Source organism: Hypanus sabinus, chromosome 1 (genome assembly GCF_030144855.1).
Source record: "Hypanus sabinus isolate sHypSab1 chromosome 1, sHypSab1.hap1, whole genome shotgun sequence".
In the NCBI taxonomy this organism is placed as follows: Eukaryota; Metazoa; Chordata; class Chondrichthyes; order Myliobatiformes; family Dasyatidae; genus Hypanus; species Hypanus sabinus.
This window is the reverse complement of record NC_082706.1, coordinates 105620842-105639212: the sequence shown is the minus strand read 5'-3', so window position 1 is coordinate 105639212 and position 18371 is coordinate 105620842. Positions and strand designations below refer to the sequence as shown.

General features: G+C 41.2%; 1 protein-coding gene across 10 annotated transcripts in view; it reads right to left on the bottom strand.

Moving 5' to 3' along the window:
• The window catches only part of dpy19l1l (dpy-19-like 1, like (H. sapiens)), a 117789-nt gene that overhangs the window by 13562 nt on the left and 85856 nt on the right, over positions 1-18371 (bottom strand). For 5 of the 10 annotated variants that reach the window (XM_059973534.1, XM_059973500.1, XM_059973478.1 and 2 more), the window contains exons 17-20: positions 16744-16845; positions 6148-6226; positions 3099-3154; positions 2417-2441 (exon numbers count right to left, since the gene is read on the bottom strand). In XM_059973534.1, the coding sequence (XP_059829517.1) occupies positions 2417-2441; positions 3099-3154; positions 6148-6226; positions 16744-16845 (262 nt within the window). Of the gene's footprint in view, positions 1-2416; positions 2442-3098; positions 3155-6147; positions 6227-16673; positions 16846-18371 lie in introns of all 10 variants that reach the window. The other 5 variants (XM_059973461.1, XM_059973515.1, XM_059973485.1 and 2 more) reach the window with 4 other exon arrangements.

Here is an 18371-nt window from a genome sequence, read left to right as displayed (position 1 = left end):
CATACACGGTGAATGACAGGACCCTGGAGGATTGTTGATAAACAGAGAGGTTTCAGCATACAGCTACAAAGTTCCCTGTCAGTGGCAATGTAGCAAAGGCAGCATATGGCACCCTTACTTTCACTGACTGAGTATAAGTGTCAGGACATCAAGTCACAGTCGTACAAATGTAGGTTAGACTGCGAGTATTGTAACAGTTCTGATTGCCACATCATTGGAAGGATATAATTAGAGAGGATGCAGAAAAGATTCACAAGGGTTTTGCCTGGATTGCAGGACACAAGTTAAGAAGAGACCAGATAGTTGGGTTGGTTTTCCCTGGAGCCACAGAGGATGAGAGGTAATGTGGCAGAGGCATATAAAATTATGGGATGCATAGACAGGGTAGATAACCAGAATCACTCCCATGGCAGATGTGTCTAAAACTAGAGGCTTTGGGTGAAAGGGAGGAGATTTGAAGGGCATCTGGGGCGTAACTGGTCTCCGGAATGAGTTGCCAGAGGTGGTGGTGGAGGCAGGAATAGTAAAAAATATTGAAGAGGCATCAAGACATGTATTGAATAAGATGGGCAAATAAGGATATGTAATTATACAATTGTATAGAGTGATATGATTGGTAGCATAGATATATTGGGCCAAAGGGCCTGCTGCCATGCTGTACAATTCTGTGACTCTGTGACCCCTTCAGCTCCAGGACATTTTAATCTAGGGGCAGTCAGAAAATTCTTGCTGCTCTATGAGCAGCAGGAACTCTTTAGGAGCTGAATAGTCATAAAGTTAATTACCACAGCAAAAGGCCCTTTGGCCCAACTTGTCTATGCTGACCATGATGCCCATTTAAAGTAGCCCAATTTGTCCATGTTTGGCCCATATCCATCTGAACAATTCTTATCCATGCAATGATATTAATGAAACATGCCTCAGACTCTTCCTTTGGCAGTTCATTCCATATATGTTCCATCCTCTATGTGAAAAAAATGGCCCTCAGGATCCTATTAAACATTTACGCTCTTACTTTGGATCTATGTCTTGCAGTTCTTGATTCCCAACCCTCACAAAAAGACTTTGTATATTCACCCTATCTATGCCTCTCATGATTTTATACACCTCTATGAAGTGAACTCTTTACACTCCAAGGTCAGAAAAAGTTTGTCCAACCTCTCCTGAAAGTTCAGTGTACTGGCAACATTCTTGTAAATCTTTTCAACACTCTTTACATTTTAATGACATCCTTCCTACATCACGGTGACCAAACCTGAATACTCCAAGCGCGAACTTACCAGCATCCTGTACAACTGCACCATGACCTCCCAAATTTTATCCTCAATGCTCTGACTGAAAAAGCATGTCAAAAGCTTTCTTCACTACCTTGTCCATCTGTGACTCCAATTTCAGGGAACCATATACCTGAACTTCAAGGTCCCTCTGTTTCACAACACCTTCCAGGGCCTTACCATTTACTATGATAGTCCTACCTTGATTTGACTTCCAAAATGCAAAACTTTCCACTTAACTGAATTAAACATTTGCCATTCCTTGGCTCACTTATCCAGCTAACCAAGATCCCCCTGTAATTTTTGATAATTTTCTTAACTGACACCACCACCTATTTTAGTGTCACCTACAAACTTACTAACCACTACTTTTATATTCTTGTCCATATTATTAATATTGGGCCCAGCACCAATACCTGGGGAACACCACTAGTCACAGGTCTCCAGTTTGAGAAACGATCTTCCACCATCACTCTTCTTCATACCATTAAGCCAATTGTGTATCCAATTAGTCAGCTCTTCCTGGATCCCTGAAATGGCAGGAGAGTTTTCAGAAACCATACCTGGCATCTGTTGTATGCTGACCTCTCTGGTTAGAGATCAGTATAGACTCTATCCCTATTCCTAATGGGTCCAAAGTGATCAACTGATTGCATTTTCCCAGTTAGCCAAGAAACAGTTGATGACAGCAAACCGGCAGAGATAGGAAGCTACAGAGAGTGGTCCACCTGCCACTCAATCTAGAGTAACATAGGGCAGACTTCCATTCCAGCCACGTTTCTCAGGAACAGTGAGATTTTGCCTATTTTGTATTCTTCCATCTGTTGGGATTTCAGGGCTCTAAATACATAAGTCTTTAATTCATAATGTAAGCACTTGTGCAGTTGGTAATGGTCAGAAGATATCTAGTATAAATACACTGACATCCAATTAACTCCTCAAGGTCAGCAGCCTGGATAATGGAGAGGGAGAGAAAGGTGCTACTTAAAACCAATATAAGAATGGTGCCTGGCTTCTAAATTACTTGCTGCTTTATGAGTCTAGAATTAGGACTTCAGTGCTACCTTTCTCCAGCAATCTAACCCCAGACGTTTAGTAATGATTCATAACATTTTGTTGTAAAATATTGATAAGTACGTTACCTCTCCTTGGGTTGCACTCTTGTTCCTATAAATAAAAACAAAAACAAATGCACTTTAACTGGAGGTCATGGGATATGCTGTTTCTCCAGAAATTTGCTGTTTGAAACACATTTTCAACACCTAACTACCACTTGCTTTTAAAGCAGACGTTTGACACAAATGACAGCACGCATCAAGGGTGAGCTAGAATTTGTTTACAATTCAGCAAAGGTCTAAAACTATGATATATTTACTTTCTCTCACTTTGCCAACTCCCAAATTCTTGCCCTCAACTTAGTGCTCAGTCAGAGCCAACTCACCACATTAGGCACCTCCAAGACCAAGCTCACGCACACCACAGGAAACTTGATGTAAGTGACCTAGCTCCTACTATTCATTTCTCCTATCCTATACCCAACTCACTAGAATGGTAACTGCATACATCCACATCAGTTTCCCAGGGAAGTGTCAGTAGTGCAGAGAGCATGGGGAAGACAGTGGTGTAACACTATGCATGCAGCCAGAAGTGGCATTGGGTTCTGAGATCCTAGATGTTTTAGCAATTGTCTTTACAAAATTATGAGACTTAAAAAGCAAACACTGCTCTGGGAACAATTGGTTCTACATTATTTACCTCTGAAAAAAGCTCAACCTGTTGCAATTCAAACTCTGAACCCACAGAGATAACCTCCAATACACTTACTCTTCTGTGATTTGTAAATTTCCTCCTTTTAACAAACACAGCAGCTCCCTCAAAGTCTGCAAATAAAAACACGTGATGATTATTTTTAGAAACTTTTGAAGTTGATAAAAGACTGCATTCTACAGTATGTTTGAAAGAACAGATTAGACAAGTTCATTGTTCACAGAATAGCAGTTTAGGAGTGAGAAATATTCAGAAAGGGCTCTGGGACTCAAAGATGCTGAACTAAGTCCTCTGCACACAGGGAGTGTGAGAGTGACAGCTGGTGTAACTGCCATCAACCTGAAACTGCATAGGGTCATTCCCAGTGACTCATTTGTTAAACTATCAATAGATAAGGAAAGTACCAGCTGAAGCCATGATCTCCACAGGATCCACTGCCAACCTCACGGTTAATTTCCAGCTGCGGTCTAGTAAATGGGGGAAAATTCTAGCCTATGAAGCCTCAGCACCAGAAAAACTGTGGGCTCCAAATTTCCGTGTGCACTCCCTGTGAAGCACACTACCAGTATCCTGAACATCTTGATGTATATTTCAATATTTAGATCTCAACGTAATTAAATTTCAGTAAGTCATAAAGCCAGCCTCCAATATAATAAAGGGAAATATGTTTCTAAATAGGAATTATTATTGTAAAATTAAAAGGACAAGAAACAAACTATTATGCTATTTGGCATTAACATCTGCTTATGTCAATAGATATACCTGACTGAATCTCATTCCCTGGTTTGCCCACAGAATTGGTTCGCAACCACTCACTCCCACCTTAAATACCACAATCCCCTTCATCAGAAGTGTTCTAGGATCTAATGGTGATTGGCTCCTTTCAGTCAAGATGCCAGAAGAATGAGAGTTTGAGCCTACATACTATTCTCCCAGTAGTGTGCTGAGAGAGCACCACACCGTGGGTGGAACCTACTTACACACGTGGCATTAAACTGACGCCTGCTGCCCTCACAAGTGAACACTAAAGGCCTACAATTTTGAAAGCTGCTGTTCAGAAAATGGTTGCTGTGTTTCCTCATATCAACAAGATCACTCATGATGCAATGCAGTGGTGAGAGGCACTGAAGAAATGGTGTTGCTCCAACTGGAAATTTATATGAATGTTCTAACTCATTGATCAACGGAAGTTCATAGAGTTATACAGTACTTAGACAGGGCTTTCAACCCAACTTGCTCAGTTTGACCAAGATGCCTACTAATTCCATTTCCCTGCATTTGATCCTAAACTTTTTCTATCCATGTACCTGTCCATTTTTTTAAAAAATTGTGTAACTGTACCCAGCTCTATTACTTTCCCTGGAAGCTCAATACCTACCACCCTCTGTGGAAAAACTTGCCCTCAAGCGCCTTTTAAATCTTTTCCCTCTTACCTTAAACTTATGCCCTTTAGTTTGAGGCTCCTTTACTTTGATACAAAGACCATCTTCCTATGCCCTGCATAATTTTATAAATCTTTATAAAGTCACATCTCAATTCCTTCATTTCAGAGTAAAGAATTCCAGCCTATCCAATCTCTCTTGATAATATAATACTTCCTGTCCAGGATATATTCCTAAGAATCTTTGCTGCACCATTTCTAACTTACTCATATCCTTCCTAAAGTCTGATAACAGAACTACACACAATACTCCAACTGTGCCATAACCAGCGGCTTCTACAACTGGAGCACAATGCCTTACTTCTATACTCATTGCCTTGATATACAGTGCATAAAAGCTTGCAGACATGGTAAAGAGGTCCAGTTGTTGTTCAGAAACATCAGAATGAGGAAGAAATATGGCCTAAGTGACTTTGACCGAGGAATGATTATTGGTGGCAGATGGGGTGGTTTGATTATTTCAGAAACTGCTGATCTCCTGGGATTTTCATGCACAACAGTCTCTAGAGTTTACAAAGAATGGATTAGCACAAGGACTGTTAGGGTGGGAAACAGCTTCTTCCCCCAGGTTGTGAGACTACTGAACTCCTTGCCACCAACCAGGTCTCATCAAGTATCAAACTTCAGTAGCATTATACTGTTTACTTTTTAAATGGCGTCATAGATGCAACTGATTGTTTGTTAATTTAATTCTGGTAATATTACTTAATCTTTGTGTGTGAGTTATATGTACTGTGTTGTGCTCCTTGGTCCGGAGGAATATGGTTTCATTTGTTGGTATACATGCGTATAGTGTAATGACAATAAACTTCAACTTGAAAACAAATACATCCAGGGAGCAGCAGTTCTGTGGGTGAAGGTTCCTTGGTAATGACAGAAATCAGAGAATAGCCAGACTGGTTCAAGATGATAGGAAGGCGACACTAACTCCATGCGTTACAACAGTGGTGTACAGAACCAGCATCTCTGAACACACGTCAAACTTTGATGTAGATGGGATGCAGCAGAAACAATTTAGAGAAGCAAACACAAACTAGTCTTGGTAATAATGTGGAAAACTATCTGGTCAACTGATGTTCTTGAGGGAATGCAATCTGCTGCCTTTAACGTGACTCCAGACTCACCCCATGTGGTGAATTCGTCAATGCCTCTGAAGTGGCTTTACCATCACTGGTACATTCAAATAGAAGAGTAAAACCAGAAAGACCACTTGGTACCTAGGCACAACATGGACTCAGCAAAGTCACTCGCGCCCAGTTGATCTTGTCCTAACAAACCTGTGGAGACTAGAGAATAAATTGTGAGAGCTATCCCACAGAGTGCAAGCATCTTCTTCAGAGAGCTGTACTCAGATTTGCACCTTACATTCACAAATATGTTTAGCCAGAAATGGCAAACAGATGATACATTTCACCATCCTGAGATCATCACTATCACAAAAGCCAACAACCAATTTAATTCACCTCAGAAAGCTGGGTGATGAGACATCTCCACTGCAATACTGAAGAGCTGAGCTCTAGAATGAGCTGCACTTTTAGCCAAGTTGTTATATTAGTTACATCACATCCAATAATGTGCAACATTGCTTGGATATGTCCTGTTCAGAAAATATAGGATGCCCAAACCAACTAACTACTGTACAATTTGGGTTCAGTCTTACCCTACCTGGTGCACACATGGTCCTAGGAGATGAATTCCAGAGCTGAGGTAAGGTGAAGGTGATTGCTATTAACTTCAAGGCCCCCTGTTCAAAGCAAAGTCAATGGATGAAGAGTGAACAATAAATTTGCATGCAGTATTGTGCACAGCTCTGGTTACCACATGTGATTCCAGTCCCACCCAATGTGGTTGACTCTCCAATGCCTCTGGTTACTAGCAAGGATGTGGATGGAACAGAGACTGCAGAAAAAAAAGGGAATGTTGTTCTAGGCCCAACCATCTTTACCTACTTCATTGTTCACCTTCTTCCCATAAGACTTCAGAAGTGATGAATGCACAATGTTTAACTCCATTCACAACTCCTCAGGATGTGAAGCAGAACATGCCTGTAAGTAGCAACACTGAATAAGTGACAAATAAAAGGTATACCCTAAAAGTGCCAGACAATGATCATCTCCAACATGAGAGAGAATAATCATCTCACCTTAAGAATTTAAGAATTCAATAGCATTAGTCCTCCACTATCACCATCCTGGGAGTCATCACTGATCAAAATTTTAACTGGACCAGCTACAAAAATAATATTTGTACAAGGACTGGTTGGAAATTGGGTCTCCTGTGGTGAGTGACTCACCTCCTGATATCCCAAGGTCTTTCCACCAAGACTATGGTCATGACTATAATGGAATATTATCCACTTTTCGGGATGAGTGCAGTATTAGTCATTCTGAAATTTGACACCATCTGGGACAAATAAAAGTCTGTTTGACTGGCACTCTATTCCACATGTTAAACATTCTGACTTGAAAATATATCACCACTTCTTCAGTAAGACTGGGTTGAGATTCTGGAATTCCTTATGACCACTTTGGAAGCACACAGGCAGCTTCCTGTTCCTTTTTAGAGTCAGCTAGGGATGGACAAGAAATAGTGCATTTGATGGCAATGCTCAGATTCCCAAAGCTAATCTAACAATGCCCCTGAAGTGGTGGTGGTGGTGGTGAGCTACTGTCATTAACTGCTGCAATCATGTAGTAAATGTACATCTGTAAGACTACTGGAGAGCACATTTTAGGACTTTGAACTAAGAGTGACAGAGGAATAGAAAAACTTGATCCAGTACTGAAAGTGCGAAACTGGGAGGTAAGGTACTCTTTTGAAATTTGGTGAGTACAGCCTAAACAAGTCACTGAAAAGCATGTCACAGATATTGTGGCTACACTGCAATGGGAGAGCAAACTAGTAAGCTGGGAATGATTAGTCCTGTTTCGTAAAAAACATCTGTGATTGGTCAGGTTTTCCTGTTGTTGGGTAGATGCTAGTGTTGCAACTGGAGCAGTTGATCAGGAGTTATTACTGGCTGGGAGATGAAAGGTTCTAGGATTACACCTAGCATGTTGCTTGGTCCATAGTTTTCTACAATCAACACCTTCAGCCTTTTTTTGATATCGTATGGAACAAACTACGAGACACAAGAGACTGTAGATGCTGGAAACTGGAACAAAAGAAACAAATTGCTGGAAGAACACAGAGGGTCAAGCAGCATCTGTGGAGGAAGGGAAATCAAATGAAATTAACCCTGTGACCATGGAGTGCTCAGGAGAAAGCTAAGATGAACTATGCACCCAGCACTTCTGGCTGAATGGGGTTCTGAATGTTTCAGCCAACTCACTATCAGACTAAACCACAGCTGAGGATGGCGATATTCTGACCATCCTTCCCTGTGGTTACATAGAACAGTACAGCATATGAACAGGCCATTCAGCCCATCATGTCTGTGCCAAACACCATGCCAATTAAACTGATTTTCTTCTGCCCGTACATCCATATCCATCCATTCCCTGCATGTTTATGTGTCTAACAGCCTCTTAAACACCAATATTAAATTTGCTTCCAACACTACCCCACCCAACAGCCCGTATAAAAATAATTGCTGGCACATTTCCTTTAAAACTTCCCCTCTCACTTTAAGTACATGCTCTCTAATATTTATTATATTTATATGCCCTCATTTTTATTCTTGGAAGAAGACTGTTGGCTTACACTATCTCTGCCTTTCATAATTTTATAATTTCTATCAGGTTCCCCTTTCAACTTCTAATGCTTCAGAGAAAACAACCTAAGTTTGTCCAATCTCTCCTTGCAGCACATGCCCTCACATTCAGGCAGCATCCTGCTAAACATTTCTGTACCCTCTTCAGAGTCTCCACGTCCTAATATTAACAGAAAACTCTGGAAATACTCAGTAAGTCAGGTAAAACCTATGATGAGTGAAACAGAACTGACAACTCAGGCTGATGATCTAATGGGGACTGTCCAGCTCAGGGAGTTGAAGCTGAAGTTGGATGCACTCAGGATCATCCAGGAGGCTGAAGACACTATAGATGAGACTTTTGAAGAGGTGAGTACAGGCTTTGGACAGTAAATGGATGACCACTAGGACAGGTAAGGGGATTAAGAAGTCAGTGAAGTATACCTCTTTGGACACTGCTGGGCACAGCAGCAGTCAGGCTGGTGGCACTGTGGGCAGCTCTGACGCTCAGTAGGAAAGGGTAAAGTCAGGCAGCATGGTAGTGATTTTGGACTCGATAATTAGGGAGACAGATAGGAGAGATTCTCTGGCCACAATCAGAGACACTAGGATGTCCCAGATGCTAGGGTCCAAGATGTATTGGTGCGGCTGTAGGATATTCTCAAGCGGAAGAGTGAACAGCCAGACGTTGTGGTGCACATTGGCACCAATGACATAGACAGAAAAAGGGAAGCGGTCCTACACAGTGAGCATACAGAGTTAGAAAAGAGGCTGAAGAGAAGGACCTTCAAGGTAAGAATCTCTGGATTACTCCTGGTGCCGAGGGCTAGTGCAGGTAGGAATGGGACGATAGCACACATGAATGAGTGGCTGAGGAGATGGTGCAGTGGGCATTTGGGTCATTGTAACCTTTTCTGGGGAAGAGGTGACCTGTACAAGAGCGACGGGTTGCACCTGAACTGGAGGGGAACCAATATCCTGGCCGGGAGGTTTGCTAATGCTACTCAGGAGACCACAGTCTGTGTGGCTTCAAAGCTGAGTGTCAGACATGGCTATCAGCAACACTGGGGCCCCACAGGGCTCCCTTCTTGTTTACTCTGTATGCCTCGTACTTCAGATACAACACTGAGTCATATCATCTGCAGAAATTCTCTGATGACTCAGCAATAGTTTGATGTATAAAGGGGGGACAGGAGGATGAATACAGGGCCTTGGTGGAGGACTTTGTCAAAGGGTATGAGCTGAATCATCTGCAGCTCAACATCAGTAAGACAAAGGAGATGGTGATAGACTTTAAGAAAACTAAGCCTGCACTGCTCCCTATTATTATTGATGGTAAGGACCTACAAGTACCTGGATGACAGACTTGAGTGGAGCACAGGGGCGATGTACAAGAAGGGCCAGGGTCACCTCTACTTCTTGAGGAGACTGAGGTCCTTTGGAGTATGCAGGCCTCTCCTTTAAATGTTCTACATGTCTGTTGTCACCAGTACAATCTTCTAAGCAGTGGTGAGCTGGGGCAATGGCATCAGCATGGGTGATGCCAACAGGCTCAATAAACTGATTAGAAAAGCTGGCTCTGTTATAGGAGTCAAACTGGACACACAGGCTGTGATGCAGCAAAGGACCCTACGGAAAATCCTGGCAATTCTGGACAATGTTTCTCACCCTGTGCATGCCATCTTGGCTGAACAAAAGAGCACTTTTAGTAATAGACTAAAACAACTGCGCTGCTCCAAAGAATGCTATTTGAGGTCATTCTTACCCTTGGCCATTAGGCTCTACAATGAGTCAACCTTTAAACTGGGGAAGCGATGACCCCCTCCTGTTGGACTGTTTGGGGTAATTTATTTTTTATTCTTTCTTACTCCTCTTCTAATATTTGTATATCTGTGCACTTGTAATGCTACTATGACACTGTAACTTCTTTTCGGATCAATACAGTATCTATCTATCTACCTTAAATAAGTTTTGCAGAAGGCTGGGAACTACAGCACCAGGTCAGTTAATGAAGGATCAGACAGGAAGGTACAGTAGATGCCAGGGAAAGTATGAAAGGCAAAATCAAGTAACAGGTATGATGGGTCAGATAGTTTAAATGATTGTGTATTTTAATGCTATGGGTGAGTATTATGGGTAAAAGTGATAAACTTAAGAGCATGGATCAATATGTGGAACTACGATGTGGCCATTTCAGAAACTTGGTTGAGAGAGGGGCAGGAATGGATGATTAATGTACCAAGTTTTCCAAGTTTTATAAAAGATAGAGAAGGAGGTAAAAGGGAGGAGGGTGGTATGGTTGTATTATTAATCAGGGACAATATCAGTTGCACTCGAGGAAGTCATAATGCAGGGTTCAGACACAAAACTCATTTGGGTAGAACTCAGGAATAGGAAGGGTGCAATCATACTGATGGGATTGTGCTACAGACCCCCCAATGACCGTCAGGGACATTGAGAAACATATATGTAAACAGATTAAGGAAATTTGTAAAAATAATAGGGTTGTTGTTATGAGGGATTTCAACTTCTCTAATATAAACTTGGATCTTAGTGCAAGGGGCTTAGATGGGGCAGAATTTGTTAACTGTATCCAGGAGGGTCTATTAAATCAATATATAGATTGTCCAATGAGAGGAAGGTCTGCACTGGATCTGGTGTTGGGTAATGAGACTGGCCAGGTGACTGATCTCTCAGTAGGTGGGCAGTTGGGGAACAATGACCACATTTCCTTAACTTTCAGGATAGCTATAGATAAGGATAGGTATGGACCTTGCGGTAGAATTTTAAATTGAAGTAGGGTAAATTTTGAAAGCATTAGACAGGAACTAACAATGATTAATTGGGAACACCATTTTTCTGGCAAGTACACTTGTGGAGTGTTTTAAAAGTTCATTTACAAAGAGTACAGAAAAGGTACGGTACGTTCCCGCTAGAAGGAAGAACAGGGATGGAAATATAAGAGAATCTTGGATGTCCAGAGAGACAATTAATTTAGTCCAGGAGAAAAAGGAAAGGAAGTCAAGATCGAACGGAACATGTGAGTATTAAAAAGAAGCCAGAAAAGAACTCAAGAAGGGAATTAGGAAAGCCAGGAGGGGCCATGAAATTTCCTTGTCAAGTAGGATTAAGGTGAATCCCAAGGTACTCTATACATACATCAAGAACGAGAAGATAACTAGGGAAAGGGTAGGGCCACTCAAGGATAAAGAGGGGAACATTTGCTTGGATGCAGAGTATGTGAGGTTCCTAATGAGTATTTTGCTTCAGTATTTACCAAAGAAAAAGGCATGGAGGACCAGGAGATCGGTGATGAGTGTATAAATGTGTTATGATGTTTAGAGGTCAAGGAGGAGGGGTCTCCTAATGAGTATTAAGGTGGATAAGTCCCAAAGGTCTGATGGGATTCACCCCAGGTTACTGAATGAGATTGCTGGGTTCTTGACTAGTATCTTTGTGTCCTCTTTACGCAAAGGCAAGGTCCTGGAGGACTGGTGAGTGGCTAATGTTGTAGCTCTATTTAAGAGGGGAACAAGGAAAATTCCTGGGAACTATAGACCGGTGTCAGTTGTAGGGAAATTGCTGGAGAAAATTCTTAGGGATAGGATATATGATCATTTGGAAACCCAGGGACTAATTAGGGAGGGCCGGTATGGCTTTGTGAAGGAAAGCAGGTCACGTCTTACCAACTTGATTCTATTTTTTGTTAAGGTTACGAAAGATTTATTAGAGCTGGAGATCTGTAATTAGTGGTGTTCCACAGGGATCTGTGCGGGGATCGCTGATGTATATAAATGACCTGGACGAAAATGTAAAGGGGTGGGTTAGTAAGTTTGTGGGTGATAGCAAGATTGGTGGAGTTATGGATAGTGTAGAAGACTGGCAAAGAATACAGCACAATACAGACCAGTTGCAGATATGGGCTGAGAAATGGCAAAGGGAATTTACCTCACATAAATGTGAGGTGTTCCACCTTAGTAGGGCAAACACAAGGAATCAGTACATTGTTAAGGGTAAGACTTTAACTCAGGCATGGGCAAACTACGGCCTGGGGGCCATATGTGGCCCGTTAAGCTTTTTAATCCGGCCCACAGAACTTGATGAAATTATATTAATAAACCTTGTTAACGTTTTTTCCCCGCAATTCTGGCGTTTTCCCCAATAGATGACGCCCTCTATATACATTGACCTTTGTTGAGGTGCAGCGTATTACTCCACATTTGCGCTTTACTCTTTGTTCGGCTCGACCTATTTGTGTGAACAGGCGTTCAGCGTCATGAACATCAACAAAGCCAGCCACAGATCCAAGTTAACTGACCAACACCTCAGATCCATCCTGAGAATCGCCACAACAAAACTAAATCCAGACTTTGATGCGCTGGCTAAAAAGGGAGACCAACAACAATGTTCCCACTGAAATTAAAAATAAGTTTCTTCGTTGTGTTATGTAAAAAATGCATTTGAAAGTATTTTTTTCAATAAGCCTTACATGTTACATGTCATTTCTGTTAAGTGATGGACATGAGGACATGAGTCGTGCATAGGTGCAGATACGTTCTCAAAATAAAAAATGCGCTCCAGATCAAATAACGCGCTCCGCATACTGGCGCGCTGTCAGTGTTCTGTCCTTGTGCTGGTCGTTGTTGAGTTTTGGCACAGGGGACAATTGAATAAGAAGGAGCAGGACAAGTAGACCTGCATCTCCTACCGTTTTTGAAATAAAGACAGTCAGGAGGAGAGTGATGATGATAATATCTTGGAAGGATAACAGAATTTTCAGTGCTTTAAAATAATAACTGTTACTATTAAAAAAGCTGTATTTTATTCATTTACCATAATTTTCAGTGTTTTAAAAGTCATTTCAATAAATAGCTAAATACCATGGGACTTCAAAGACAGATATTTTGTTGTAATGCATTTGTTCATTTTCAATTGAAATTAAAGCACATGTTTTCTACATATCCCATGATATTTTATTTTCTCTTATGAGGTGTATTACCAAAACACTCCGTCCATCTGCTCCTGGTCTGGCCCCCCTGTCAAATTTTAGAACCCTTTGTGGCCCACAAGTCAAAAAGTTTGCCCACCCCTGCTCTAACTGCTTGCTGAGCAGAGAGATCTTGGGATCCAACTTCATAATTCTGTGAAAATGGCTACACAGGTCAATAGAGTGGTTAGGAAGGCTTATGGAATGCTTCCTTATTAATCAAGGCATTGAGGTGAAAAATCAAGAGGTTATGTTGCAACTTTATAAAACTCTGGTTAGGCCACGTCTGGAGTATTGCATACAGTTCTGGTCCCCCCACTAGAGGAAGGATGTTGAAGTTTGGAGAGGGTGCAGAAGAGGTTTTACCAGGATCCTGGTTTAGAGGGCATGTGCTATCATGGGAAGCTGGTTAAACTTGGGTTCTTTTCTTTGGAGTAGCAGAGGCTGAGGGGAGATCTGCAGAGGTTTATAAGATTATGAGAGGCATTGAGTGAGTAGACAGGGATCATCTTTCTCCCAGAGTAGAAATGACTAATACCAGAGGGCATGAATTGAAGGTGAGAGGGGGTAGGTTCAAAGGGATAAGTTTTTTTTTACTCGGAGTGGTGGATGCCTGGAATGCGTTGCCTGGTATGGTGATACAAGCAAATACATTAGAGTCTTTTAAGAGTAATTTAGATAGGCACATAAATGTAAAGTACATGCAGGGATATGGACATTGTGTAGGTAGGAGGGATTTTCAGATTTTTTGATGAACTTTTTAGCTGGTTTGGCACAACATTTTGGGCCGAAGGGCCTGTTTCTGCGCTGTAGTGTTCAATGTTCTATGTAAACCCAATAGTATTTTGCACCTTCACTGTGGAAGACATTAGCAGTATGCCAGAAATTCAAGAGTGTCATAGGACAGAACTGAGTGTAGTCACTTTTACTAAGGAGAAAGTATTTAGAAAGCTGAAAGGTATGAAGGTAGGCAAGTCACCTGTAGAAAATGGGTCTACATCTCAGGGTTCTGTAAGAGGTAGCTGAAGAGACTGTGGAGGCATTAGTAATAATCTTTCACTGCTAATAGTTCTGTAAGACTAAAAAATTGCACTCTTTAAGAACGGAGAGAGGCTTAAGAAAGGAAATTACACGCCAGTTAGCCTGACTTCAGTGGTTGGTAAGATGTTCGAGTGCATTATTAATGGTGAGGTTTCAGGGTACTATACTTGGAGACACATGGTAAAATAGACTGAAGACAGCATCGTTTCCTTAAGGGGAAATCTTATTTAACAATTCTGTTGGAATTTTTTGAGGAAGTAACTGACAGGATAGACAAAGGAGAGTCAATGGTTATTTACCTAGTTTTTCCAGAAGACCTCTGACAAGGTGTTATGCATGGGGCTGCTTAACAATATAAGAACCCATGGTATTACAGAAAAGATATAGCATGGATAAAAGCAACACACACAAAATGATGGATAAAAGATTGGCTGATTGGCAGGAGACAAAGAGTGGAATAAAAGAAGCCTTTTCTGGTTGCTGCCAGTAACTAATGGTGTTCCATAGGTTCGGTGTTGGGAACGCTTCTTTTTATGTTATAAGTCAGTGATTTGGATGATGGAATTGATGGCTTTGTGGCCAATTTTGCAGACGATAGAAAAGTAGGTGGAGGGCAGGGAATGTTGAGGAAGCAAGGAGTCTGTAGAAGGACTTAGACTGATTAGGAGGATGAAAAAAGTGGCAGATGGAATCCAGTGGAGGGAAGTAATGATCATGCATTTTGGTAAAATGAATAAAGGAGTAGACTATTTTCTAAATGGACATCAAATTCAAAAATTCTCAGAGGTGCAAAAGGACTTGGGAGTCCTTGTATTGGATTCCCAATGGCTAACTTCTAGGTTAAAACCATAGTAAGAAAGGCAAATGCAACGTCAGCATTCCTTTCAAGAGGACTAGAATATTAAAGGCATGTAATGTTAAGGCTTTATAAGGTATTGGTCAGACCACACTTAGTGTATTGTGAACAGATTTTGGGCCCCTTATTTAAAAAAAGAGTGTGTTAGCATTACAGAGGGTCCAGAGGAAAGTTACAAGAAAGATTCTGCAAATGAAAGGATTAACGTATGAGAAGCACTTGATTGCCCTGGGCCACCAAATGAGGAAGGGAGGGAAATTCATTGAAACCTATCAAATATTGAAAGGCCTAGATAGAGTGGACGTGGAGAAATATTTCCTATAATGGGAGAGTCTAGGACCAGAGGGCACAGCCTTAGAATTGAGGGATATCCATTTAGAACAGGGATGAGGAGTTAGTTCTTTAGCCACGGAATAGTGAATCTGTGGAATTCATTGCCACAGATTGCTATGAAGATCAAGTCATTGGGTATTTTTAATGCAGAGGTTGATTGGTTCTTGATTAATAAAGGCATTGATAAGATCTTGATTAATAAGGGCACAAAATGTTATGGGGAAAAGACTCACTGAGCCAAGTAGCCCATTATAGTTCCAAGTGCGGCCTAACTAAAGTTTTATATGATTACTTGTTTAGTTATTCCCCAACATACTGTGAATAAATGAATTTATATGGCAGAACTGAAAAGCTTTGATTTGACCACTTAGCTCTGTTTATAGCATATTATTTTTGTTATTTAGTACATATTAATCTGAGTTGCAGCTAAACTCGGCTGGCAGCTCAGCATGCTCAGTAGAACATAAAACACCACAGCACAGTACAGGCCCATCGTCCCACTACACAGCACTGACCTTTTAACCTATTCCAAGGACCATCTAACCCTTCACTCCCACATAGCCTGAGTGCCTATCTAAATGTTTCTTAAAAAGTCCCTAATGTATCGGTCTCTACCACCACCCCTGGCTGTGCATTCCATGCACCCACCACTCTCAGCGAAAAAGAAATGCTTCTGCCATTCCCCCTCCCCACATACTTTTCTCCAATCATCTTAGTGTTAGCCATTTGCACCCTGGTAAAAAAGGAGTCCACTCTATCCAAGCCTCTTATCATCTTATACACCTCTATCAATTCTCTGCTCAAGATAAAAACCCCAGCTGCACAACCTTTCCTCAGAAGACATGCTGTTTAATCCAGGCAGCATCCTAGTAAATCTCCTCCTACCTTCTCTGAACTTTTCACTTCCTTCCTATAATGAGGCAACCAGAATTGAACACAATATGCCAAGTGTGGAAATGCAGCAAGAAGCGGATAATGGAATGGCCTTGCACTTGCTCCTACAAAGGTTGCCTGAATCTTTGTATCTACTCTTTCTGAGAGACAAATGCATTTTCAGAGTGCACTGCACAAAATATATACTTCAATACCGAAGCGGTAAATTCGTATAAAAGCTTGAAATCATGAAATCTGTGATAATGATAATTTGCAAATTTAACTCTTCCTGAAGATACATTTCTAATGACATAACCAGATATACTAGTATTACTGGCATGGCTCACTACACATTTAATTAGACTATAGAAAAGTCCAAGAAGTAATCACAGAAAAATAAATGTTCTTACCCCTATACATCAGATACTGATGCCCTTGTCCCAACCTATACGTCACAGAAATAGAACCTGGTGAGTGTACCTCTATTCGAGTTTTGCAGAATCGGTCAGGCAATCTTAGGTTGTGACTATAATAAGCGCCTCGCGTGATGGAGGTTGAGATTTGACATCCTATCCTATTCACCTAAAAGACAATGTAGATACTTCTACTTTGAGGTCAAATTTGTTTTATTTGAATCAAATGTACTAATAACTTAAACACTTTATAATTTAGCGAAATTAGCTGTCTGGATTAACAACAGTATTAATTTTGTAATAGCTTCCAAATTCCCAAAAGCAGTTGGAAGTTCAGGGAGATCCTTTTGTTGTTTGTTAATTGCCCTGTACAACAAACTGTGCTTTTCCTGCTACACCATCAGGTTAACCATGAGATCAGAAGCCATTTGGTCCATAACACCTGGGCTGGCTCTTTCAAAGAAACTTCCACTCGGTCCGACTTTCCCCAGAGCCTGAAATTTTATCTCCCTACTATAATTTATCAAATACTCAATCTGACAGGTACACTGAATTTGCTTTCAGCTGCTATTTAACAGTTCAGTTTGTGAGCTTTGACTTTCAGAGTTAGAAGGAAACAAAAGCCCCCATTCATCTACTCAGTGCTGGACTGATTCTGATTCTGATGTGAGTACAAGAATAGGGTGAAAGCACAAAGAGCTCTTGCGGAAGACGTGGTGCAACAGAGAAATGGAGAGATGGGAAGATGGGAGACAGGCTAGGAACACTCAGGTATGGTGTATTTTACACTGTGATCCAGCACCAGTGGCTCCCTTTGGCTGTGATGTAATATAAAACATATCTGCATATGAGGGTATTGTGAGCAGTTTTAGAGGCCCTTATCTAAGATGTGCTGGCATTGGAGGGTGCAGAGGAGGTTCACAAGAATAATTCCAGGAATGGAAGGGTTAAAATATGAGGAGCATTTGACGGCTCTGGGCCTGTACTCACAGGAGTTTAGAAGAATGGCTTTTTCTCTCCAGTCCTGCCAAAAGGTTTCAGCCCAAAACATCAACTGTACTTTTTCCCACAGACACTGCCTGGACTGCTGAGTTCTTCCAGCATTTTGTGTGTTGCTCAAGCATATTTAAAATGGAGCTTGATTAGTCAGGGCACCAAAAGGTTACAGGGAGAAGGCAGGAAAATGGGGTTGAGGGATAATAAATCAGCCATGATGGAATGGCAGAGCATATTCAGAGCTGAATGGCCTAATTCTGCTCCTAACTCTTAATGTCTTTTAGACAGACCTGCAAATCATAAATCAGTATTTTGTTTCACTAAATCAGTATTTCCAGAGCAAACAGCACATGATTGGCACTTTCCTTCATAAAACCATGTGGTAATTTGTTGCAAACAACTTTGTTTTTATGCATTTCATGGTTTTGAAGAGGTTTTATTTGTTTGTACTGTTGGTTCTTCTGCTAGAACATTAAATCTAAATAATTCATCAGGTAACATGAGGTGGGAGTGGGAGGTATAGTGAGGAGTTTGTTTACCTTCAAGAGATCAAGAAAGCCAAACGAGGGTTGGTGAGGCGTCTATCACCAGTTTCTTTATTGCTGGTTGCTTCATTTCACAGGCAAAACATCTTTGAAACCATTCCTCCAGTTGGTGACATTATCAGCCTTATCAGCAACTTTATGCAACCCTTGTGTG